The sequence below is a fragment of the Echeneis naucrates genome, chromosome 14, assembly GCF_900963305.1.
Source record: "Echeneis naucrates chromosome 14, fEcheNa1.1, whole genome shotgun sequence".
Classification (NCBI taxonomy): Eukaryota; Metazoa; Chordata; class Actinopteri; order Carangiformes; family Echeneidae; genus Echeneis; species Echeneis naucrates.
Window position 1 is genome coordinate 21,256,103 of NC_042524.1, and position 27,526 is coordinate 21,283,628.

The 27,526-nt window shown below is 40.0% G+C and overlaps 1 protein-coding gene and 1 long non-coding RNA gene across 6 annotated transcripts; one reads left to right on the plus strand and one right to left on the minus strand.

Annotated features, from left to right (window-relative positions):
- On the minus strand, positions 1–2,454 carry LOC115054244 (uncharacterized). The gene is made up of 3 exons (XR_003841590.1): positions 2,331–2,454; positions 2,138–2,255; positions 1–1,821 (listed from the first exon to the last, which is right to left on the minus strand). It is a non-coding gene; the product is annotated as an uncharacterized LOC115054244 (long non-coding RNA).
- On the plus strand, positions 1,193–27,526 carry hlcs (holocarboxylase synthetase (biotin-(proprionyl-CoA-carboxylase (ATP-hydrolysing)) ligase)). Of its 5 annotated transcripts, none has more exons than XM_029519351.1 (11): positions 1,193–1,308; positions 3,429–3,569; positions 6,642–6,804; positions 7,049–8,049; positions 9,466–9,639; positions 14,163–14,440; positions 20,217–20,284; positions 20,476–20,636; positions 21,532–21,646; positions 24,930–25,143; positions 26,744–27,526. In XM_029519351.1, exons 3-11 carry the CDS (start codon positions 6,753–6,755, stop codon positions 26,913–26,915), a joined length of 2,235 nt encoding a protein of 744 aa, XP_029375211.1. In that variant the 5' UTR covers positions 1,193–1,308; positions 3,429–3,569; positions 6,642–6,752; the 3' UTR covers positions 26,916–27,526. The 5 variants fall into 5 exon arrangements, with proteins under 5 accessions (XP_029375211.1, XP_029375214.1, XP_029375213.1 ...); XM_029519354.1 differs by having other exon boundaries at positions 6,683–6,804; XM_029519352.1 differs by lacking the exon at positions 1,193–1,308 and adding an exon at positions 1,742–1,861.

A 27,526-nucleotide genomic window follows, 5' to 3' on the forward strand; every position in this document is an offset into this window, starting at 1 on the left:
GCCTATAGCAGCATAGCTAAAGAGTAGGGGACTTTAACCTTTTAACTGTAAGCTCTGTCACACAGAAATGTTTTAAGCCTGGTCTTGAAAATTGCTAGTCTTACCCTTTCCATTCTTTGTGCTTCAGTTTGTAAACCTAGCAGCCTACAGTGTGCAGCGTTTTCTTTACGTTTCAGCCTCGGAGTAGATTTGTCTGTGAGTATTGTAAAAAGTGATTCTACACATGTTTAGAGTGCCATTATTTTATGCATGTTTATGTATTATATGTAAGTAAATTCTGTTCTGTATTGTTCAGTTTTACAGAAACGGCATCAGTAAAAAACCATACACCTGGAAGACGGTTTGGCTGAGTTTTTTGTTCACTATCTGTCTAGCCTCCTCCAGATACACAAGAGTGAGGACAAAATAGAAGTAGTTTATGCAGATGGCTGTCCAGACCCTCATATTGATGTCCATCGACATGAACTTGGTGAATTCCTTGACAATCTATGTGGAGACGTAACATTATATTTTAGTTCAACTAAATTAATTTTCACATTTCAGTACTACAACTGACATCTGGTCAGACATGTGATGTGCAGCGGAGACCTGTGTCAAAGTACAAATTTCATTAATATTAACTTCAACCTCAACGATCTGTGTCCTCAGACTGTCCTGACCTGTCCCTTACAATCACCCAGAGAGAAAATGGAGTTGGCTTGTGTGACAGGTTATTGAGATTTATTAATGTTTACATCAGACTGATATGTTGGTGCTTTATGTTGTCATGATAATTCATACATGCTAAGTAACAAGGCTGTAAGTTTAACAAATCAGTATGTACTACTATGATTTAAGTAGTTAATTAAAAATATGTAATCCATATCAGTTCAAGCATTGTTTAATGTGTCAAATATTGTGTTAGTCATAATATAGAGCAAGTTATTGCTTGCGTCTGTTGATAACCCAGGGTTAGGGTTGCCGTCCACCCCCACTGCTACTCGTTGCCATGGATACAGAGTAGTGATGGTAAACTTGATTATTTTTACTGAATTGAGTTTAAATGAGTCACTCACCAAAGTGAATCGAGTTTTTGATTCATTTGAGTAACCGAGTCAGTTACCCAGTAGGTGCATACCGCGAGCTGCCGTGATTCAGCTCGCAAGGAGGTGGGGTGTGCCAGTGAGTGATACGTTCATCTTTATGGCTTGAGTATATCGCGAGCTGCAGCCATTTGAAGCTCACCCGGAGAGAGGGGTGAATTTACGACTCATGCGTGCTGACGCTACATACTGTGAGCTTATAGTGAATCTTGTGTTTTGAGTGGAGGTAAGTTGACGTCAGTTTTGTAACAAGTGCTTTTCCTTCGTTCACAGCTCATAGCAGGGAAGGAAATAGTGACGGTTCGCCAGAGGAAATTGAGAGTTCAGTTAAAAAACATGAACACTGACGGCGGGGCTGGGAGGGCTTAAGCCCCTCCAAGCAAAAATAAAAATACTGTAAGCAGCATCCACACCTCTATTGCTGCGTTGCTATGCCGTTGCTGGGAAAGCTGTCAAAGCTGTAACTTATGTATCTATGTTTCTCTGACTGAAATACCACACACCATACACCACAACATGTAAGCTTCCCCCTTTATTTAAGTTTTACCACCTGCAACTGTGTCACTGACTCATGGTACTACTCCGTTTTTGTCGTTGTTTGCTAATTCTTTCTATGTTTGTGTTGTTCTCTTTGTTAAAAAAATATTGAAAAGATAATACAGTACCTTTATCCAATTGTTCTGGAACGGGTTAATAATTCGTTTGAGCCAACATGCAGACCAGAGGGTGGCGCCTAAACCTGCGGAGAACAAGCACAGGAACAGCAGAAGAAAAGAGGAGTAAGGCGGAAGTCATTGCTGAATGTTTGATAGCTGAGGTCGTCCTATTGTGTGCTGCTAGAAACATTTTTACCGAGGTGACTGGTAATGATGGCCCCCTTTTCGGCAGTGGGTTAACATGTTCTTAACGTTGTGCTACGTCTACATGTGGGTGCGCTTTCACAAGTGCTACTCGGCCCTGATCCGCAATAATCTATCAAGGCCAAACAGCAGTAGCTTCAGCTTCATAATTTGCTCCAGTTCGGCCCCAGCTCCAAGCGCAGCACCGCTGCTTACCTCCCGCACGGCCGCCCGTCCGTGTCCCGGCCAAACTCTACCCGAGGACGTCCTCTTTCTTCAGCTCGGAGACAGGGCCGTCTACGTAACGAAACCTCAGGTTGGACACCAGAGCTAGCTGTTGGGGGAAATAACATACTTAATTAGCAATGTATGGTGACACAGTCTAACAAGAGCAGGGCAGCGACCTCACGTTTTAAATCCATTTTGGAGTGACACAGCTCAGCCGTGAACTATATTAGACGATATACTCGACTAATCTTCGTGTGTCAACTTGACCGTTGAAGAAGTTTAACTGGCATTGCTGTTACCTAAACTCACTAAATCCAGAGCTTGACTGTTTTCAATGTTTTCCTCCAATAGAGGGAGCTCTTGCACAAGTGAAGTTTTCCCTCGTCAAAGTGCAAATGTTTATGTAGTCATAAAATATTTTGTCTTTGAAAAATGCAAGTATAATGTTCAAAAAACATTATTTACTTAAGTGTAGTTTTAGAGGAACTGAGTTAATTGATAGGGTATTTATTAACAAATGTAGCCACAGGTGAAAACAAAATCAATCTTGTATGGAAAAGAGCATTAAAAATCGCAATAATTGAAGAAACATGGCACGAATAATTGAATCGAACAATCGGAAGCTTCCATAATTGAAATTGAATTGAATCGTGAAGTACCCTTGATGGAACACCCCTGTCATTTAAATGAGAGTTTACGTGTAACAAAGTCACACCCACAATAGCTTTTTCCCACCACGTCATGGTAGTCCATGACATAGATTAAGGTCTTGACTCATTTACCAACTGTGCATATCATATTTTTCATTATAAATCAGATTGAGTATACTCTGTGAGAGCTGCTTCCAATGGAGCAATAACAAACAGTAGAAGCAGTAACAAGCAGTAACATTGCCCAACACTATTGTTGAAGCTGGATTAGCATGCCCGGGATCTCTTTTCGTTGTCTGGCTTCACTTACCCAGAAATCTGGAATCTTGATAAGTGGTCTCACAAAGCTGGTTATCAACTCTGCAACTGAATTGAACCCAGGTTTAGATCTGTGCGCATTCACATAAAAGGTGCGGCGTCTGCTGTGTACGACCAATTGCTCTATAAAGATGCAAAAAGCTGCTTAATAGAGAAGCAAAAAATAATATTAACCAAATAACATATTTCAAATGTGTTATTGTGCCCTTTTAAGTTCTAATCATGCAGGTTTTACTTAAGCATCTCCTGTCACTAACGACCTTGTTGTGGTATGAGTGTGAATTTTTGTCTGTTATCTGTACTGTCCCTAGGCATGTGATGACATCAGAAATTGGACTGCACTGTTGGGGTCCTCTCTGGTTTATGGGCCGCAAATACAGAATATTTCATTCATCATAGAAGCTACAGGACACAAAGTGGGCTACCATTCTCATCACTCATCAAATAAAAAAGTAGGCTCCGCACATTACTAAACAAGTGACATTAGCTGTGTCCCTGAATAGGTTTTTGAATTGGGTGTGCCCTTCATAGCTGCCATAGACCCGACACTGAACAGAATTAAACCAGTCTGGTCTAAAGAAGCACTGCATTTCTTCACTGCATTTCTCCTGTCACCTAGTAGCCTTTAGCTAGTGAACTAATTCATTTAAAGTGAAACCCTCAGGCTGGCTGTTAGTTTTTCCTGCGATAATATTTTCCTTTACAACCCTCATCGAAAAAAGGACACATTTCTCACTACATTTGAAGAAGCCTCTAAAATGGAACAGTTAATATATGATTAAAATACAGATCAAAATATGTCTATGTATCACAGGGGTGAGACTACGCCTCTGTGACACACAGACATAGTTTGATCTTGTTTTACTCAACCTAATCATTGCCTAATGTATCTAAAGTTGTAGTTTGTGCATCTGTATCGTCTACATATATGCACATATGTATGGGGTATTTTTTCTTGATTTTCCTCATGTATTAACAGTTAGGGTCACTCTAAAAGTTTTATAGAATTTGCCTGTTTATGTCCAGCAAATTCGTGACCCATGTTAAGTAACTATGGTATTATGCATTGACTGATTGGAGCAGTGCTTCATTTGGGTTGATTGTATCCTGTGGACCAAGAGTAAACACTACAAGTAAATAGTATATTTGTGTGAAGATAATGGTCACCATGTACCATAATAGTTCATGGGGGGCTAGTAATTTTGATTCATATTTTGGTCACACGGTGAGGGTACATGCTCATGTCTGTGCAGGTAACTAAGGTTTATGTTAGAGTGGATAAAAGTTGTGGGGAAGTGTATCTGTATAATGTGTATGCAATTTGCCAAAACTACAAAATTTTGGTAGCTAATATCCAGAATTGAAGAATACATGAAAGAGCAGGTTGTAGAAAGATGGTACTTTAAGGCAGGATTGTTTCAGATGAATCAATAGATTTATTAATTTCAAAGGAAATTTAATGACGTTTGTGTTACAAATTAATAAATACTTTTGGATAAAGATAGGCACACAGCTGGATACCTAAAACTATGAGATGAGAAAGTGGAACTTGAAAAAACTGAAAGATATGGTTTACAGTATTTGACAATATTTGATTTTTGTTACAATAAGTTTAAATGTAACAATCTTTGGAGAATATTTAGTTGTGATTTCATATCTAAATACCTTAATGTGCCATCATTTTGTCATTGTAATATTGAACAATCTCATCAACTACAAATGGTTATGTGCCTGACCTGTTAACCCAAGGCAGCCAACGTTGGCACATACAAATTCTGTCTATTGTAAATCCAGTGTTACCACTGTGTTTGCTCAGATTTCTATTTAAGACCATTTATTGTTTGACTTCTTGATGCTGTTTTACAATTTGAATGTTTTGACAGCTGCATAAACTGTACCATAGTGTGCAATAATGAAGGTGAAATAAGTAGCTCACATGCATTTCTCCATCATTACAGTTGGTTGTCATATAATTAGAATATCATCAAAAAATTTGATTTGTTTCAGTAATTCCATTCAAAAAGTAAAACTTGAATATTATATTCATTATTACACACAGACTGATATATTTCAAATGTTTATTTCTTTTAATTTTGATGGTTATAACTCACAAACTAATGAAAATCCCAAATTCAGTATCTCAGAAAATTAGAATTAAATTACTTAAGACCAATACAAAGAAAGGATTTTTAGAAATGTTGGCCAACTGAAAAGTATGAACATGAAAAGTATGAGCATGTACAGCACTGGGGCTCGTTTTTCTTGAATTACTGCAGCAATGCGGCGTGGCATGGAGTCAATCAGTCTGTGGCACTGCTCAGGTGTTATGAGAGCCCAGGTTGCTAGTTGCCTTCTGCTCTTGTGCATTGTTGAGTCTGGCATATTGCATCTTCCTCTTCACAATACCCCATAGATTTTCTATCGGGGTTAAAGGCAGGCGAGTTTGCTGGCCAATGAAGAACAGGTACTGACTGGTAGCTTTGGCACTGTGTGCAGGTGCCAAATCCTGTTGGAAAATGAAATCTGCATCTCCATAAAGTTGGCCAGTAGCAGGAAGCATGAAGTGCTCTAAAACTTCCTGGTAGATGGCTGTGTTGAACTTGGACCTCAGAAAACACAGTGGACCTACACCAGCAGATGACATAGCACCCCAAACCATCACTGACTGTGGAAACTTTACACTGGACCTCAAGCAACGCAGATTCTGTACCTCTCCTCTCTTCCTCCAGACTCTGGGACCTTGATTTCCTTGACACAAGGAATGCGACAGCTGAAACCCATGTCTTGCATATGTCTGTGCATGGTGGTTCTTGAAGCACTCACTCCAGCTGCCTTCCACAATTTGTGAATCTCCCCCACATTTTTGAATGGGTTTTGTTTCACAATCCGCTCCAGGGTGCGGATATCCCTATTGCTTGTACGCTTTTTTTCTACCACATCGTTTCCTTCCCTTCACCTTAATTTGCTTGGACACAGAGCTCTGTGAACAGCCAGCCTCTTTTGCAATGACCTTTTGTGTCTTGCCCTCCTTTTGCAAGGTGTCAGTGGTCGTCGTTTGGACAACAGTCAAGTCAGCAGTCTTTCCCATGATTGTGTAGCCTACAGAACTAGACTGAGAGACCATTTAAAGGCCTTTGCAGGTGTTTTGAGTTAATTAGCTGATTAGAGTGTGGCACCAGGTGTCTTCAATATTGAAGCTTTTCACAATGTTCTAATTTTCTGAGATACTGAATTTGGGGTTTTCATTAGTTGTCAGTCATAATAATCAAAATTAAAAGAAACACTTGAAATATATCAATCTGTGTGGAATGAATGTATACATTATACAAGTTTCACTTTTTGAATGGAATTACTGAAATAAATCAACTTTTTGATTATGTTCAAATTATATGACTAGCACCTGTATATTCCCAACCTACTTTGTTTCTCTTCACAGGGCACTGCAGTTAACAGGTGCTTTTAGTGAGATCTTGTCAGTTATTGATACAAAAGTATGATAAGCCAGTGGTGTGTATTGTGTGCAGGTGCTGAAGTGGTCTGACTACTGTCTTCCTTTGGCCTGTAGTCCTGGCCAGCCATTCAGGGCAGTGGCTCAGGCGACTGTGGAGAACTTCAGCCAGCTGGGAATTGCTTTTATGGAAGACCGCCTTCAGCTTGACAATGGACTCCTACCATCAAAGATAGTTCGTACGTTGCCTTCAATTACATTTCATATTTGCCTTTTATATAGTTAGTTGGGTTTTCGTACATTTGTTAACGAATCTGTCCAATGCATATATATTTTTTTATGTTCAAGAATAATTTCACCAGCAAGATAACAATTCCAGCCTTAATTTTTAATTTCAGCATTGTTATCTGAATGACAAATCTATATATATTTATTTTAATTCAGATGTCACTCATATTGCTTTTAAAATTTTTGTGATTGTAGCTGTGGTCCTCCGAGAATCCACCCTCTGGGAGTTGTTGAAAAAGCAGTGCTGCTCCAACCAGACTGAGGAGGGTGTTCCTAAACCTTTACCTTGTATTCCGTTAGCTGACTACCAGCACAAGCAATGCTGTAATAGTAGCTTTCGCTCTACCCCAGAGGCAAGGAGCAGCGTTGAGAAACAACAAGAGTCCGAGCCATTCCACAGCACTAAAGATCCTATACCTGTTGGTGATTTGGGAGAACATTTCTTGAGTAATCAACATCATATGGAGGGTCATGGAAACTACCTCCACCTCTCCAGCTGCCATGAATGTTTGGAAATGGAGAACAGCACCATCCTCTCTGTCAAATACGCCTCAGCTGAGAACATCCCAGACCTTCCTAACGATAGCTCAGTAGACTTGGATAGTGGGGATGAGAAACAGCGTAAACCTGAGCGTGATGCAGAAGGAATTTTTGGCCGAAGCACTATATTTGACAATGGCAAACCACCAAATGTTCTGGTGTACACAAACGGGTGTCAGGAGCGTTATCATGTAGTTCACCAGCTTCTATTGCAGTGTATAAACTTGGAAAAATACATAATATATCCCCTCAAACCACAGGAGGCTCTGAGTGACCCATGGCTGGACAACACTAGGCTCTTGGTACTGGCAGAGGAGGAGACATTGACCCCCCAACTTCAGACCCGCTTTCTGACCTACTTGAGCCAGGGTGGCAAAGTCCTAGGGCTAGGTTCCACCCTGTGCCCTGCAGGCCTCTGTCTGGAGGTTGGGGCGAGGCAAAGAAGGCAAGTCAGCAGGCTCACCTTCACTAAGGAAGACAGCACAGAACTTGTGCTGAGTGTATTGGCAACTGGGAAGGTGTACACCAGGGACACTCAGGGTGGAGGAGAAGTAGAGCTCTGGGGGGAGCTGAAAGGGGAGGGCTGTTCTCAGAAGGATATGGTCATTGTCAAGGTGACTCATGGTAGTGATGGCGGAGAAGCTGTTCTATGTCAGGTAAAGATATGACCTTTTACGACCAGATTGTTGTTTAAAAAATGTGTTTGTAGCATCTTCATACAGAGAAATCAATACATCATTATGTTATGCTTTTATGTAAATTTTCTCATCATGAAGATAATTGATTTGGACACTGAGCTATTGATTGAACTGTGTTTTTTTTATTGAGAATGAGGTATACACTGGTGCTAACACTCAGCCTGTCTCTAGTAGAATGTCTCAGAAATACTTATCAATATAATGTGTCATACTAAAGATCTCACTAAAAGAACACAAAGGTGAATTAAGTGGCAACCCATTGTGATAGTGGATATGCACTTAGATTGTTAACAGCACCCTGACAATACTTTGAAACATTGACCAAATTCTGTCTCGACTTCGTTTGTCGACTTCGTTTGCGAGTCGGGGTTGTAGGCCTTCTCATACGCACCCCATTTCAGTTCTGAAAACAGATGTACCAATTGGGCTCTGTGATGGCAACTCCACTGCATAAAGCTGAAAGCCATCTCTAGTCACAAACATGAAGAGGAATATTAGAAAGACTGTGTTGTCCATAAGCAATTTGGATCAAGATAGTTCTGCCTTTGACCTTACAAGGCAGGGCTGTCAAACAAGACATAAATCGCTCAATTTTATAGCATATAGACTATAAAACTTCCAAATTATCTAAACTTCTGAACCACTGGAATAGTGAGAGAGAAAGAGAAATTTGAGAATCTCTAGAAACAAATTTTGGAGCCATGGAGATAGTAATGACTCAAAAAATGTAAATAATTACATAATAAACTGTGATGTGGTTTATAATGCAATAATTAGAAGAATATGAATTCTCACTTGTAATTAAAAAAAAAAAAAAATACATTTGGTGGGGTCTCCATATTTTGCCACCACATCTCGCTTGTGCTGGATTGAATTGAGACCTGGGGAATTTGAAAACCAAGTAAACAAATCGAATTAGTTGGTGGTTCTTAAATCAATTAGGAATCATTGTTAAAGTGTAGAAGGGAGCATCATCCTGCTGAATGAGGCCACTGGTATTAGGGAATACCGTTTCCAAGAAATGTACTTGGTCTGAATTATAATATGATCAAAAATCTTCAATTTAATCCCAAAGCAATTCCTGCCACAGTGTATGTCAGTAAATCAACTTTATTTTGAACTCTGACAATTACAAGTTAATCTTCAGAACTGTGCTGCAGGTTTTGGGCAGAAGGGTGTCAGATCAGTGCCTGCCTTTTATTAAAGCTGTATTTGCAGGGTAAATGTGCATTTCACAACATGTGGCAAGTGTAGGAATTCATACTCTTTGATGTTTTGTTGCTCTGAGCATCTGAAGTTGATATGTTAAGTTTCACGTGAATGTAATTCGATGTTTTTGAATTTGTTGAGCATTGCTATGTTTTCTGTCTGCAGGTCTACCTGGAAATTGCAACTGAGAATATGACATCAGAGGGTTTTGCTCAACTGAGGGTCAGCAACACTCTGCGTTATGAAGTCTTGGCAGAGATCCTTGTCTCGCTGGGCCTAAGCTGTGAACCACACCATACTCCAGCCTTAAGCCCAGTCCACTTGCTGGCCACCTCGCTGGTAAACCACAGTTCTCATCCTTAGTTAATCAGGCTGCAGGATTAAGATAACAAAGAAAACAAGTTTTAGTCACAGCCTAGATGATCTTTGTATCAGTCATATGTAATTGAGTTGTTTATCTGCTACAGAAAAATCTGATGGATTTTTTTGAGAAACGCACAGACATCAACATCCTGTCAAACCTGGTATTTTCTTCAACATGAAAACTGCAGACAGAAATACATGGGGTTTCAGAAGACTAATTGTTTGGAAGCATGTGAATATTCACTAAGGATAAAAATCAAATGATTACTGTTATCTTTATTTCTCTGCTGCCATTCTGACACTTCAGACAGCAAGTAACAGTTAGTGCTTCCCCATAATCTGAGCATTCCTCTTCTCATGAGCATACCCACAAGCACAAAAGTACACTGTGAGTACCAGACTGTTACAATTAAAGTAATTGTGAGAATGGCAGCACAGATAATCTGCATAATACGCATATGGAAACAATTTGCTGTCCAAAATTGATGCAAATTTATGTGCATATATGAGCAGTGGGGCAGCACAGTGGCATAGCACTGTCACCCCACAATAAAAGGGTCATGGGTTCGGTTCCCGGGTCCTTTCTGTGCGGAGTTTGCATGTTCTCCCTGTGTCTGTGTGGGTTTCCTCCGGGTACTCCGGTTTCCTCCGACCGTCCAAAGACATGCATGTATAGGTTAACTGGAGGTGACACAGCAAGTCAGCTCTGTGACTTGCATTATAAATTTTGCTACATTTATTATGCTTCTTTTATGCTGTTGTAACCCTCCACATTTCTCCTGGTTTAGGACCGGCACAAGCCTAGCACTGGTTTGCCATTTGGCTGAGGTTTGAACTTGCGTAGCATGCGCTCTAGCACTAAGCTACATTCCCGCACCCAGGATTTATATTTTTTTGAAAACAGTGAAATTCACCTTATATTATGGGTGCCCATTAAAAGTTGACAATGTAAAAGCTTTTTAAATATTTCTGGGAATGTCTAAAAAGGGTTATTTGAAATGTAGGTACTAGGGCAGGGCCATTCAGGGTAAATATCTAATTGTGATTGTTGTATTTGGGTCATTCCTAACATGACACAACGTGTCTGCAGGATTTATATATTTAAAATAGTCTAATAAAAGCTAATGAATTTTCAAGTCTTGGTGGAGGTTTCCACTGATATGGCTCCCAGTTATTTCTCAGACGTAAGAAAGATATTTGAATGCATAACCCGGTTTGTTCTACTGAGACATGGCTCCATTAGGACAGCATGTACATCGGCGTTCATGGCTATCCACTTTTAAGGGCAAACTGTGATAAAATGACATCACACAAATCATGAGCCACTCAAGTCAAAGTGCATGAAGAGATGTGCATGAGACACTGACCTGCTGTCTGTATCTGTCAGACAATTTTATCTCCTGTGGAAATTTGGAGAAATCACCACAATACTTGTTTTATGTTTAAGGACTACATAATAAAGAAGCTGCAGAAATTATAACTGACAGCTTCAATTGTGCACTTTCTCAAATACCAGATCAATCTGTCTTCATGTTGGATGGCATGAATATATGCAAGCTGCATAAAGTATTTCTATATCGTAGACCTTGCTAATTGCAATATCTGAAATCCTGATTTCAGTTAAGTCCATGTATCATTTAGCCCTAGTAGTTACTAATACAATCCTCCTGAAATAAATCCTTTCTCATGAGAGTTTTATTTTTGTCCTTGAACTTTGTCATGATGCAGTTGCTTCAGCTGCAGTTGATTGAAGACATATACACCTCTTAATCAAACTTTTAGGAGTTGTTATTTTGATCTGATGTTTTCTACTGCTATTTGACTGTGCTTGTGCTGATTTTCTTTTTACAGCACATCATCCTCATAACAAGATGGCACTATCCCATTCCACTCCACTTATATATGTCTACAACAGTACTTCTGTATACATCAATCAGGCAAGATAGTGGGTGGGATTTTATTAGTCCACATGTGAACATTTCGTTCTCAAATTCATAGAAGCAGGAAAAAAAAAGCAGTGTAAAAATTTGAGCGAGTTTGACAAGAGTCAAACTGTAATGGCTAGATGTCTGAGTCAGAGCATCTCCACAAACTTCAGCTCTTGTGGGGTGTTCCTGGTCTGCAGTGGTCAGTATTTATCAAGAGTTGTCCAAGATTGGAACAGTTTTGAACAGGCGACAGGGTCATGGGCACTCAAGGCTTATAGATGCACATGGGGAACTAAGGCTGGCCCATCTGGTTCAGTCCAACAGATGAGCTACTGTTGCTCAAATAGCTGAAGAAGTTAATGCTGGTCCTGATGGAATGGTTCCAGAATTCACAATGCATTGCAGTTTCTTGTGTATGGAGCTGCTTAGCTGCAGAGCAGTCAGGGTGCCCATGCTGACTCCTGTTCACCTCTGAAAGCACTAAAAATGGACATGGGAGCATTAGGACTGGACCATGGAACAAAAATAGAAGGTAGCCTGGTCTGATGAATCACTTTTCTTTTCTTTACCTTGATGGCCGTGGGTATGTGCATTATTTACCTGGGAAACACATGGCACCCAGGAGGCACTATGGGAAACAATGTAATGTTTAGTCAGTGTTCTGCCAAGAAACCTTGGGTCCTGCAATTCATGTGGATCTTGCTTTAACACATACTACTTAACTAAGCATTGTTGCAGACCATGTACTGTGTACCTCTTTCATGGAAACTGCATTCCCTGATGCCTGTGGTGTCTTTCAGTGGCATAGTGCAGCATACCACAAAGCAAAAATGGCTCATGAATATTTTGAGGAGCACAACAAGTTTGAGGTTTCGACTTGGCATTTACATTCCCCAGATCTCAATCCAATCGAGCATCTGTCAGATGCTGTTGATCTCTCTCTGCCACCTGGCCATCTCTCCCTCTTTCAACCCAACCAGTCAAGGCAGATAGCTTCCCTCCATGAGCCTGGTTTTGCCTGAGTTTTGTGGCTCTTAAAGGAAATTTTTCATCTTGGAGGGATGTGTTGAGGCTCTTCCACAACTCCATAAAGACTTGGTCTAGACCTGCTCTATGTGTGCCTTGATGTAACTTTGTTATGATTTGGCACTATATAAATGAATTTGACAAACAAATCCGATCAACGGACCCACCTTCAAACTTGGAGGGTCTGCTGCTAGTGTCTAGCTTATTACCACAGCACAGCATGTCTAGTGAAATCCATGACTTGACGAATCAGAGCTGTTTGAGCAACGAAAGGTGCACCGACAAAATGTTAGGCAGGCAGTCATAAGGTTATGCCTGACAGGTGTATGTATGACAGGGAGATTATAGGTGTCTATGGATGCAAACTATTTCAAACTGAAGTCTGGCATCCAGCCACCAAGAGATGGTTTTTATTTTCCTGTCAATTTGCCTGTAAAATACTTGTATGAAGATGTAAGATAGATAGATAGATAGATACTTTATTTATCCCAGACTGGGAAATTGCAATTTTTTAAACCACTGGCAACAGTAGCATTGACTTTAACATTTGCATCATTAATTGAGATAGTTAATTATGAATGGTGTGGCCATCATAGAACAGGAAAATTGCACAGTACTGAGTTTTACCCACTAGGGGGAGTCAGTGCTCCAGGATCCTGAAAAGCAAGTGAAGACCTGAGTGATTCTCCAGCTCCCAAATCCACCATTTGTGTCAGTGAAATGCCTACTATTAAAGAGAGCATAAAAGCTAAAATAGTATTAAACTTATATTTATGATAAAATTAGTAATGTTATGGAATATTGTCTCTATATTTGTATGCTTGGTTTCAGTGTGAAATTTCATGCCGCTGCTCCAGACAGCAAGTCGGCAGGCTAACGGAAGTTGGACCTCAGAATTGTTTCCACATTGTTGCATTGATGGGGTTGCAACACGTACATCTAATCCTTGTGAATTATAGTTGGCTTAGTTGCTCTTACTTATATTAAGTCCTGAAATTTAATCTCTGAATCTGGGAAGGTGAGTTACTGGGCCTTAGAAAGTGTACAAGGGCAGATGAAAGATAATACACTGACCCCATCCTGCAAAAGTGTGTTCATCCAATGCTTGGTACATTGTATCTTTTTCCTCTGTAGCATGGTGGACACATATCAGTGAGCCACACTGTTGCTCATGGGGACATATTTCTTCATCACTATAAACACTAAACACTTAGACATTTACATCTTAAGTGTAGACCAGTAATTTTGAAGCTGAGAACCACACACGGTAAATCCAGATGAATACATTAGCTGCTTTAGTCTTCAAATTAATTTAGTTGAAAATAAAGGTGTATCTATATATTTTAAAGCCAAATCTTTCAAATCAAATTATACTTATTTATATAGCGCCAAATAATAACAAAGTTATATCAAGGTGCTTTACATATAGAGGCAGATTGAAGCTGTTTCTGTGTGGTGGTGACTGGGCTGTAGACGGTGTCTTTAATGAAAAACAAAAACAAATGATAGACTTCTGACCTCTTTGCCTCTTTGTTCTCACCAAAGAAAGCCAAGGCCAGCTTCCTGAAGTGGGCAGAGACACATGCAGAACAGAATGCCCTCCTCGCATTCTCCAAGGCCACCCTGAGGATGGTGTCCTCCAACCTCCATGATGCTCCTTTGCTGCCTGAAGGCTCTCTGGCTTTGGTCACTGACTCAGCAGACTCTCAGTCCTGGCCACAGTTCAGTATGGAGACCTACAGCAAGAATCTGAAGACCAGCCTATTGGGACACATTGTGCTATATGCTGACATCATCACATCTACCATGAACCTGTTGGAAGGGTAACACCTGTCTTTAATTTCTATTGACATGTACACCACCACAGTCAAAAGACACAAGTTTTGACTGCCGTGACATGCTTAAACTAACCTGCTATAACTTTACACAGACCTTTCACCACATGAAACAAAGTAACCTGCAGTTTCTAAATAGACTTAAACACTTCACACAAAGCATTTAAACTAATGCAAAGGGATTGTGACATGACTGAAATCATATATTTTAGAGCTGAAACTATTTGATGGCATTGTTGTAAGATTTGTGAATGCATTGTGAAACTGTAAAGCAGGTAAAGAGCCAATAACCCACACTGACTACTACTAATAATTATGCCTGCACAAAAATAATGTATGAGTTGGGTACCTGGCCTGTCCTCAGAGCATTATCAAACTCTTCTTGCTTCAGAGTAATAGTGTTTTAAATTTACACAACTACTCAAAGGGTAGGTAATAATGTGGTGACCTACTGTGGTAGGTCCTCTGAGTGTGTGTGTTTGTCCCATGATTGTCTAGCTCCAATTAGAGAAAATTTAGCTTAACAGATTTCCTCACTCTCTTTTCAACTTTGTCTTTCTGTCCCTTTCCCCCACGTTGTTTATTTGGTCCTGACTATTAACTTTTTGCACAATTATTTAATATTAAGTTTCACAGCAGGTGGAGGAGTAGCAATCTGCATTCTGTGTATGGATTTAATTTCATTTAGCCAGTTCTTTTCACGTTTAACACTTACCTTACACTATTGGCCTAGCAACTTGCCAGACCACGGAAGGTTTTCCAGAGGTTTCTATCCCAATCTACATAGAAAAAACAATTCTTTTCATGATGAAAATGCAATTAAAATCAATTCAATCAGTCAACTAACAATGGCACACAACAGACTACCTAAATGTGTAGCATGTGCACAATTTGTGTTTTCTAATTGGACTCTGGCCTCATTGCCACTTATAGGAAACATTAGGCAGGGAGTGAGGTGTGCTGATGGGAATTTCATCCTGGAAAAGGCAGAGGTAGCAGCACATTTTCATGTTACAGCAGCAGCCAGAGTGAAGAGAACTGCTGTTTTCAGTTCTCCATAATTACACAGGTTTGTTTGATGAGCAGCAATAAAACAAAGACTGATGTCAGGGGTTCTGTGCGATGATCTCTAAACATTCTCTGGAGCGAGAAGACAAAATAAAGTTGATAGTCACTTGAAGTAAAAAAAAAAAAAGAAAGAAATGCAATACACCATTAAAATCACACAATCACTTCAGCATTCACCTCTTCTTACACTTGTATTTATCAGAGAGTGGAGTAGTGAGGCTGGAACTAATTTAATTCTTTGGTGACCCCACTGCACCAAGTCAAGTTGCACCTAATAGACTTCTTTGTCTGCATCCACGCGTGAATAAAAGTCACTGTGGAGCAGGTCAATCAGCAGCAGGTGGGAGCAATTAAAACTGTCATAAAGTTTGACAAATGGATTGTGGAGCAGTACTGAGCTGATTGGAACAGACAGTGTTGTCATTAGGGTAATACAAAAACTAAAGCAGTGAATGAGTAAGCCATAGAACCCCAAACCTGCTGAAGTTTGAGTTTCCAGATGTCCCTTTGGAGCAGACTTGATTAATGTTATTATTAAGGAATCTTTTTATATATATATATATATATATATATAGGTCAAAGTTTTAAGAGCACCATTAAAACCCTTCAAATTTTAGTTTGGATCAGTCAACAAAACTTTATGGAACTTAAATTGACTTAAAATGTCAGGAAATTGGCAGAAACTCTGATTCAGTCCAGCAGATGCCATTTAACAGTGGTCCAATGTACAAACTATTTTTTCATTGAGCAGAAACTGGTTGAATTCACTGCAGTGTACCGATAACAAGTTAAACAAGTTACACACAATGTCAGAAACCACATATCATGCACACATCAGCAATAGCTGTGTGTTGAGCTAATTAAAATAGGTTTTGTTTATGTCTAAAATAAATGCAGTGAGCTTCAAAGTAGAGGCAACACAACAGCATAGTGGTTAGTGCTGTTGTGTCACAGCAAGAATATTGTGGGTTTGATTCCAAGGCCTGGGGATTTCTGTGTGGAGTTTGCATGTTCTCCCTGTGCTTGTGTGGGTTTCCTTTGGGTACTCTAGTTTCCTCCCACAGTCCAAAGACATGCATGTCAAGGTTCATTGGTTACTCTAAATTACCCATACTGTAGGTGAGTGGCTATAAAAGGCATGAATATCCATATACATTCAGAGTTGATTTAGTAGAATATTCAAAGGGTCATTGTTGACACAGTGAGACATTAGGTTGCAGTTAATCAAATAAGCAAATTGTGAAACAGATAATTTGCATATAAGTCAGTTTCTTGAAATAACAATGACATTATGTCTGAGGAGAAACAACTTCTAAGACAACTTCTACAAGACAGGGAGGGACTGGGTGTGTAAGTACCTGCAGGTTAGAATTGTTTTAGACTGAGGAACTTAGGGCAGAGGCTTGAGCTGAGGCTGAATGGTCAGTAGACAATGTTTTTTTACAAAAGGTATTAATGCTTTGTTTGGCTTGGAGAAGCTAATAGTAACCAGCACTGGGATGGTATTCTCACAGGGCCATGCCTAACGTCAATCTTCAAACTTAGGACTGGAGTATATCATGTTGAAAGTTCCTGTAAATGAATAGATGAGGGAGTAAACATGTGGCTGCCTTTCCACTGTTTCCGTGTTGTATCTTGTTCTATTAAAGTGTGTTTATGGATGTGTGGTTAACATCTGCTGTCAGTCAGTATTCAACCAGTATTAACATAGCCAGTTCATTTGTGCTCTGTGTGTGTGTTGTATTAAGGACAGGTAACAATGTGAAAGTATTTATTTTCGAATGCATTAGGAGAAGGGGACTACAGGTCTTTTGTGACACCACTTGGCTGCTGCTGAGAACATAATGATTCTTTTCCTGCTCTGGTAAACTTAATCCCTGTGCCCGGAGCAACACTTCCACCTTGTTGACTTTTTCTACTAAAAGCTTCAGGCTTTAACATGAAAACCCAATGGCCCACTTTTACTTCTGTGTCTTTCTGCCACTAATTTCTCCCTTAATTCACTAGATTGATAAAAGCAAGGGTAGATGTAAATGGAATTGTGCTATTTTCCCTTATAGTTATAAACATTTTGTTCCCCAGTCTCTGCACATGTGGGAGGGAATTTTGGCACTTGCACAGTTTTATTTAACACATCAGTTTTTTTGCATTTGTAGCTTATGCCTTCTTCTGAATTTCAGAGTCCCTACAGAGATATCATAGTACATTGAAAAACAACAGGTTTGACTATAATATCAAATTGGCCAATTGGTCGTGCATGCTCCACCTGTGATTATAAAAAGATTGTAAGCAGATGCCTAAATGTCTTAATTTCTTATTCAAGTGAACATATGGTGTAGTGTTCTCATTAAATTTAAATAGAAGGTAGGTTATACTTTAGAACCCTGAACGCTTCCCTGTATTGGAGGCAACAACATGTGGAAGACTTGCAGGATCCAGGGCTTTTCATTTGTGCTTAATCAAGATTGGAACAAGTTGCTGTGGCAGTTTCATTAAATCATATCCACAGACTACATTCCAATAAACCAGGAGCATTTTACAGGCTGATACAAACCAATTTCGCAACCCTAATATTTATCGTAGTCACCATGGAGAGAGTTACAAAAAAAAATCAGACTTGGACATTATTGTTACACATTTGGCTTTTGTTGCCTAGTCCAAGGAAGCTTTGTGGGTTTGTTTTTGAGTAGATTTACCCAAAATGTTATGAACCATTATGGTGGAGGGAGTTGACATTTTGGTATGGACCCAAAAATAACTCACTTTGTGAGCACCTAACTCGCATCAACATTATATCTTGTTGCTACATTAGACTACGTTTACATGTGGCCGGCTATTCATAAACAGACATTTCACCCTCTCCGTATTCAAAAATAACATTGTGCACACATGCCTGTATTCAGAAAACGTTTCATTTACGCTAACCCGTGTATGTATGCCGTCAGGACATTGCAAAACTATAGATGGCAGTGTAACGAGAAGCTCAAGTCCACATTAGTCAATCAGAATCCCAAAAATTTAAACATAGGTCGCACTTTTGGCACAAGTGCAATTTCTGGTGCATAATTAATTAATTTAAAAGGCTACACAATCATGGTGAAGAGTGCTGACTTGACAGTTGTCCAGAAGACTATCATTGATACCCTGCACATGGAGGGTGAAACACAAAAGGTCATTGCTAAATAGCCTGGCTGTTTGCAGGGTGCTATACCCAGGGTGCACGTTAATGTAAAGTTAAATGGAAGGAAAAAAGGTGCACAAGCAACAGGGATAGCTGCAGCCTTGAGAAGATTTTTGAAACAAAGTCCATTCAAGATTTAGGGGAGATTCACAAGGAGGGGATTGCGGAGTCTGTGCTTTAAGAACCACCATTCAGAGAAGTATCTAGGACATGGCTCAAACTGTCACATTTCTTTGGTCGCTTTAGTACCAGAGACAAAGTCAGAGGTATCTTACCTGGACTAAGGACGAAACTCACTTCTGCTGTGACTGATGTGGGTGTTAAGTAAAAGCAGCTTTCAGAGTCATGACATAATGTCACCATGACAATAGCTGCTACCTATAGTGGTTTTAACTTCAGCAAGGGTAAAATTATATTTGATAAAACTGGACATTTTCAGGTGTGTAGTCAAGTCAAAAGGCTGCTACTGCTATTCTTTCCCGCTGTCAAATCAGGCAGGCCTGATCAAAACAAGCTCTTACGAGAGCAAGGTCATTGGTGGCTCAGCTGCTCCGCAGCAATGAAACAGTCGCCTCTTATTGATTACTTCCAATAGTGCTTTTTGGAAATGTTCATTTCTGCTATTTCTCAGTCAATAGGATTATCTCAATTCAGCAAATTTACAGATTAGTTGCTCCTTGCATATGGAACACCTTTTGATACTGCTGAATGATCAATGCAAACACACTTATGCAAGCCAAATCCTGTTCTCAAAAATTAGCACTGATGGCAAAAATAATCTTTTAATCTTACATATATTAATCTACAATGTGAGAGGGATTTAGAAGAATGGTGTTCAAAAGCCATTTATATTAACAGCTTTCTGAAAAATAATATCTTAAGTGTCTCAATGGTAGTAGGGTTATGTTGTGTGTATATATAGGAAAACTCATGGAGAGAGTTACAAAAAAAATTTCCAACTTGGACACATTTGGCTTTTGTTGCCCAGTCCAAGGAAGCTTTGTAGGTTTGTTTTTGAGTAGATTTACCCAAAATGTTATGAGCCATCATGGTGGAGGGAGTTGACATTTTGGTACGGACCCAAAAGTAACTCACTTTGTGAGCACCTAACTCGCATCATTGTCCATTTATATTAACAGCTTTCTGAAAAATAATATCATAATAATATCAAGTTTAACAGCCTGAGTCCGCTGATTTTGTTGTAGTGTCCTGCTCATATGTAGATAAATACAGTGAAAGTAACTGTCTATCACAAGCTCCTGCATTGGAAAAGTAATCTATTAATTGTTCACAGCAGCAGGTTCTTGAAATGAAAAAGATGACAGGATGAATTAGTTTTGAAGCATTTATTACTGATAATTATTGAGCTACAGCTCCACAATATGATAACTTCACCCATCCAAGGGAAAAATGGTGTACGAATGTGAAAAATGTGACTGAGGAAGGATATGGGGGTATGTTCTGGGAATCCAATTCTTACATTTAATATTAATTATTATTCCTGTTGTCTTTTAGATTGAATCTCAAATTACCAATGGATATGGGTTTAATTGCAGTGGCTGGTCAACAAAGCCAGGGAAGAGGTGAGTGCTTTTAAACTGTAAACATGCACATGCAACATCCTAACTTTCTCAGGTCCAAGTGGTCTCAGACAAAGTTAGCCCAGTGTACATCAAATGGTTTACACCCTTGTTTTTTTTTTTTTTTGTTTTTTTTTTTTATTGGAACCACTTACCATTTCCTTATATTATCCCTGGGTATGATACTGCTTCAGGTCGGGGCAGGAATGCATGGCTCAGTCCCTTGGGTTGTGCAATGTTCACTCTAAAGGTTCAGGTTGATCTCAACTCCAGACTCGGACAGAGGATTCCTTTCCTCCAGCACCTAGCTGCTCTGGCAATGGTGGAGGCTGTTCGCACTCTACCTGGATATCAGGTATCAGCCCACACACTTTTCTGCAAGAGATTTCTCAACACTATCACCAGCCTATGTTGGCCCTGGCAGCAGACCCAACCAGCTAGTCCCCAGATTTCCAGACACCTCTTCCTCTCTCCTTTTCTTTCTCTTCTGGATAAATATCTTAGTATCTGCCTATGATAGTGTAACTTATATAAAATAATTTAGGATTGTGAAATATAGTATAATAACTGATTCGGAACAGTAGAAGCTGACACCTAGACAATCACGCCCTCCAAATCTGGTTGCTCTGCACTGTATTTTTTGTACAATAAAGAGTAACAACTACATAAATGACAGACTTGAATGGTACAACCGCTGGAGGGCAAGATAAGAAAGGCTAATAAACTGCTGCCACCACGAGGGGGCATTAATTTACATGCCATAAGATCATTTATTACACAGGTTTTCTGTTTGCCTTCCTAGGTGCATGCCAGAGAATATAAGGGAAACAGCATGAGAAAAAAAATTGCACATCTGCTAAGTTAAACTCCATGGTGTGAAACGGACTGATTTGTTATTTATTTATTTATTTATTTATTTATTGATTGATTGGTGGCTTGCCAGTCAGAAAAAAGAGCCTGACTACCTGTGTATATCAAAGAAGCAGGGCTTTATAGCTCACAAAACAAATGAAAGTGTGTCTTGGTATGGGCATAACATTGATTAATTAAATGGAACTTTAAAATACAGCTCATAAGAGGTTTAAGTTTTCTTTGAGCACATCACATGATAGTTAAGATTGAATTTGTTGGCAAAAGCACACTGATTAAACTAAATACTCCCCATATATTAAAACCTATCTCTTCATTGTGGTATCTATTGTGATGGCATACTGACTAATGATTATTGAACATATTTCAACCTTCATTAGGACATAGAGTTGAGAGTAAAGTGGCCCAATGACATCTACTACAGTAACCTGATGAAGCTTGGAGGGGTACTGGTGACCTCCACTCTAATAGGATCAACCTTTCATCTGCTCATAGGTAACAACCATTGAACTCTCAGCTGTCTTCTTGCTACTATAGATCCTTCCTTCACATAACCAAACAAACACTCCCACCTCTGGGTTAATTTATAGCTTTAATTCAGAAACTCAAATGTTTCCTCTGGAAATTGTTCCTGTCACGTTGAATTGTTCAGTAATTGAGGAAATGAGCTGTAAATGACAGAGCAAAATGTAGGTAAAGCCAGGAGAAATGTGCACAGCTACATGTCAATGACATGAAGGAAAAGATGTGGATGCTGTGCAGACTCTTGTTTTATCCTTCCTCTGGAAAGACTCTTACTATATCTGATCTGTGAAGGAAATGTTGGAGTGAGGGGATTCTTCAAATATTTAAATCTTCAAATCAACTGGAAAATTCCAAGAAATTTTGAAGTGCCACGGGTCGGCGCCCCCTCGCCCGTCGTCCCCTCGCCTGTCGTCCCCTCGCCCGTCGTCCCCTCGCCTGTCGTCCCCTCGCCCGTCGTCCCCTCGCCCGTCGCCCCTCGCCCGGACAAGCAACCCACATACCGTCATGCCGTCGAAAGCCTTCCTGCTGAAATTTCCGTTCGGAGAACCGATTGAGATTGATTCAATGAGCGTGTCTGTATATCTGTCTCTTTGTATGTTTGTGTATATGTCTGAGTGCATCTGTATATTTGTCCCTGATTGCGTCTGTGTATATGTGTGAGTGCATCTGTAAATCTGTCGGTGTGTGTGTCTGTGTATATGTGTGACTGCGTCTGTATATCTGTCTCTGTGTATGTCTGTGTACATGTGTGAGCGTGTCTCTATATCTCTCTATTTCTGTCTGTGTATATGTGTGATTGTGTCTGTGTATATGTGTGAGTGCGTGTCTCTTTGTGTGTCTGTGTATATGTGTGACTGCGTCTGTATATCTTTCTCTGTGTATGTCTGTGTACATGTGTGAGCGTGTGTCTATATCTCTCTATTTCTGTCTGTGTATATGTGTGAGCGTGTGTCTATATCTCTCTATTTCTGTCTGTGTATATGTGTGATTGTGTCTGTGTATATGTGTGAGTGCGTGTCTCTGTGTGTGTCTGTGTATATGTGTGAGTGCGTCTGTATATCTGTCTCTGTGTATTTCTGTGTAAATGTGTGAGTACGTCTGTATATACGACTCTATTTGTGTCTGTGTATATGTGTGAGTGCGTGTCTATATCTGTCTCTGTGTGTGTCTGTGTAAATGTGTGAGTGCATCTGTCTATCTGACTGTCTGTATGTCTGTATATGTGTGAGTGCATCTGTATGTTTGTCCCTGATTGTGTCTGTGTGTATATGTGTGAGTGTGTCTGTATATCTGTCGTTGTGTGTGTCTGTGTATATGTGTGACTGCGTCTGTATATCTGTCTCTGTGTGTATGTCTGTGTATATGTGTGAGCGTGTGTCTATATCTCTCTATTTATGTCTGTGTATATGTGTGAGTGCGTGTCTCTTTGTGTGTCTGTGTATATGTGTGAGTGCGTCTGTACATCTGTCTCTGTGTGTATGTCTGTGTATATGTGTGAGCGTGTGTCTATATCTCTCTATTTCTGTCTGTGTATATGTGTGATTGTGTCTGTGTATATGTGTGAGTGCGTGTCTCGTTGTGTGTCTGTGTATATGTGTGAGTGCGTCTGTATATCTGTCTCTGTGTATGTCTGTGTACATGTGTGAGCGTGTGTCTATATCTCTCTATTTCTGTCTGTGTATATGTGTGATTGTGTCTGTGTATATGTGTGAGTGCGTGTCTCGTTGTGTGTCTGTGTATATGTGTGACTGCGTCTGTACATCTGTCTCTGTGTGTATGTCTGTGTATATGTGTGAGCGTGTGTCTATATCTCTCTATTTCTGTCTGTGTATATGTGTGATTGTGTCTCTGTATATGTGTGAGTGCGTGTCTCTGTGTGTGTCTGTTTATATGTGTGAGTGCTCAAGGTCAGAGGTCAAGGTCTTCTGAGCCGTTTAAACTTTGAACGGCGTTTCTGTGACAAAGTATGTTGAAGCAGTGAGGCTCCAAAGTGAGGTGGGTTTAATCTACAGAAACAGCTTCACACAGACCTGAGCTGAGGGACCTGCGGTTGCCACGGTGATTTGAGAATTCAGTCTGGTCAGAGCTCAGACTCCCTCCAAAACTCTCCGAAAATTGGCTTTTGACCACCTCCCGAACTACTTCGAATTGCGAGCAAACCGTAGCTCCGGTCCGAAAATCGAAAACACTGTGAGAGACAGAAGAGTCTGGGGATTCCAGCAGTCTTTATTTGATTTGAAAAGTCCTTAAAATGAGCGTGTAGGGACAGTGCGAAGTCAGAGTGAAATTGTTTTTAGTGAAACCTTGATTTGCATTGCAGTCAATTGGGGCAAAAGCAGGTGTTGCTGGCGCTCTGAGCGCTCCTGTGTAAATTTGGTGAGGAGTAGAGCTCTCAAACTTAGATTTTCTGAATCCCAAGACCTGTGTCTACGTTTTGCCAAAAAATCATTTGTCTCCCTTTCACGGTTTGGCCGTGAGCTCGAGTTAAACATGAAAATGTTTGTTTATGTTACTTTTTCACAGTGCTCTCACTCTACTTAACGAGCGGTTCCACTCTAACTTTGAGGAAAAAGTGATTCGGACTGCTCCTTTGAGAGGTCGTAGTTCGAAAACCGTACCATTTAGGAGACAAAGGTTTGATATTCTGGAAAGAGCATAAGATTTCCTCCGTTTTAAAGTTAGATGACATTTCTAGGTGCACGTATGACTGAGCTACGCGACTGAGAAAATAGGTGAAATTTTGAGGCGATTTTTCGTCGGCTCCCATGCGTTCTCTATGGAAAATTTCGGCTGGTTTTTGGGAATAACTTTGGGAAAAATGGGAATATCGACTACCCAGAACTTAGCACACTTGTCCCGATCGAGCCGCACGTTTTGATATATATATTGTTGGGCTCCGTCCAGCGGTACGACCCGCATTAGCTGCCGAAAATGTGACGGAATAATAATAATAAGTATGGACAATATTAAGTAGTGCCTCGTGCTATGCACAGAGGCCACTTACTTCTACTGTGTAGAAGTAGTGGCCCCTGTGCTTATAGCCCGTTGCACTAAATAATTTAATACTGTCACATTACACCCACTCCTGTTATAAGGAGTATGGCAAAGAGTTATTCCCTAATTGCAACAATGCACCCTTTATAATACTTTATCCAACATGCACCAGGAAAATACCTGGTGCAAAATAATAATCTTTTATTGCTTTATTGATATATAAAATTGTATTATTTCTTGAACATGGGGTTCTCTGCAGGCTGTGGATTCAATGTGACAAACAGCAACCCCACAATATGCATCAATGACTTAATCCTGCAATACAACAAGCAACATAACTGCAGTCTTCGGCCGCTAAGCTGTGCTCAGCTCATTGCGCGCACTGTCAACTGTCTGGAGGAACTCATCAGCAACTTCCAACGAAAAGGACCAGATGCTATCCTGCCCACCTACTACATGAGATGGCTTCACAGGTGAGCACTGCAAATATACACATGGGTTTTTGACTCAAAGAGTTTACCTCTCATTTACAGTGGCTTTGTTCAGCTACTACAAATGCATTTCTGGTACTCTATAGGCTCAGTGTGTGGAACAAGTGTTGTGTAAGGTAAACTGTGGTATTATAATTACAGGAGGAGCTAAATTTATTTATAAAGCACCAAATCATAACAAAGTTACATCAAGGCACTTTACACATAGAGCAGGTCTAGAAAAGTAGATGCAGTGAGAGCGAGCATGAAGGAGGGCCTGGACAAGAACAAGAGTAGTAGAGAGAAGATGCCATAGAAAATGCAAACATACAGATGTAAGTAGTGATTGCAACCTGTTAACACTAAATGTGCACCTATAAATATTAGCTGTAGGGGAAATTGGGTTTTTTGCAGAGCCAACAATGGCAAATGATTAGTGGTGTCTAATGACAATTAAAGGTAACTATTGCAGCATAAGATATTGATGAACATGGAGCAGAGATGATTCAGCAGGACAGGGACAGGAAGAGAGAGGGACAAAACATAGACTACAGGAAGAAACAAAGTTAGTAACGTAAAGTTGTAATGTACATGCATGGGAGGGGGGTGCTTAGTGCATCTACCAGCAGTCTAGCAGCATAAAAAAACTGGATCTAAACCTTGAATTTGTAACTATAGGCTTTATCATAAAGAAAGGTTTTAAACCTGATCTTGAAAGCTGTAACAGAGTCCACCCCCCAGACCGATATATGGGAGTTGGTTCCATAGAAGAAGAGCCTGACAGCTGATAGCTATCATGGAAGAAAGCTTGAGTAGCTTGGTGCGCTGATGATTTACAGGAAATTTTCCTGGGTTCTATTCAATATTCTATCCCGGATGACAGAGTTGTGAGGGGTGTGGCCAGCTGTAGGTCTGGTCTGGCTGTTGTGCTGTAGAGTTACTGCTACAAAATGCTCTAAGTTATTTTTCTAATTTTTATGTTCAGTGCTGAGATCCACAGATCACCATCCATCCATCATCCACAGATGATTGCCATCCAGAACCACAGTGGTCCTGGCAGCATGCACCAGTTGAATGATCTTCATACAACACCATCTAATATTTCCTCATATTCTCACTTGCTCTATCTTTGACCCTTGTGACCCAACAACCAGCTTGACTCGGTGCATCAAAATCAGCTACTTAAATGCTTAACACCAGATTGAATGGGCAAAAATGGGGAAGTGTACTTTGCCTCCACTAAAAAGATTGTTTTTACTGATGTTTGCTTGTTTAATGTGTCATGTGTGATTTGATAAAGTAGTATACACCAGACGTTGATTGGGGAAATGGCTGGAGAGGAAGTCATCATATGTAGCGGTCAACCAGGAATTTGTTACACTGTCCTCTGCACTGCAACTCCCCCCCCCCCCAGTTCCATAGGGAACAATGTTTAAATCTAAATGTAGAAAAGAAGAAAAAAAAAAAAAAAAAATCAAACAGTGCTGCATTGCAGCTGCTGGTTGTAAAGGGCATGGGGTGAAGATTGGATTTTTAAAACGATAACAATATAATTCATCCAACAGCTGAACTGTGACCGTTGTGTTCTGTGCTCTGACCTTAGTGCGACCAAGGTGCATCTCTGGAGTGAAGATGGACCAGAGGCTGAGGTGGTGGGTTTAGACGACAATGGCTTCCTCCGAGTACATAGTAAGGAGCACGGTGTTGTCTCAGTGGAGCCTGATGGAAACTCCTTTGACATGCTGAAGAACCTTGTCATCATCAAGCAGCATTAAGTCAAATCTCCATTTAATACTAAGTCATCTTAGTATATATTGAGCCAGTTTAGTCTGAAGGACAACTTTATAGTCATAAATTTTTCCAGGTAGAGAGGACGTGGGTTAGCTAACCTGGTTGACATCATTTGTTTGACAACTGAGTTTAAGTCAGCTGCATAAAATGATTTGCATGCATCAAGTGTTGCAAAGAAACACATCTATTAATTTGACTTGCTTTGGGACCAACTTCAACTGCTTTCAGGGGGCAATAAATAATTTACTCATTTTTTGAGTATCAACCCTGATTTCAACAAGTAGATTATTGTTGTCACTGTTTATCTTTCTCTTACTGACTAAAGCAAAAAAGTTGGGCGCAGGCATCTGCCTCAACTGATTGGGTTGAGAGAGAGACTGAGGAGAAAAAAAATTGCAAGAGAGAAGATGCAATAAAAAAAAATTTGAGCAAAACATACTGATGTAAGTAGTGATTGAAGCCTTAATGTGTAAATTGATGTGTAAATAATAGCAGTAGGTGAAAAGCAGGTATTAAGCAGAAAACATGGAGTGGCAATATTTTAGGAATGGGACAAACAAATAAGACAAATAAGGCAAAAAAAAAAAAAAAAAAA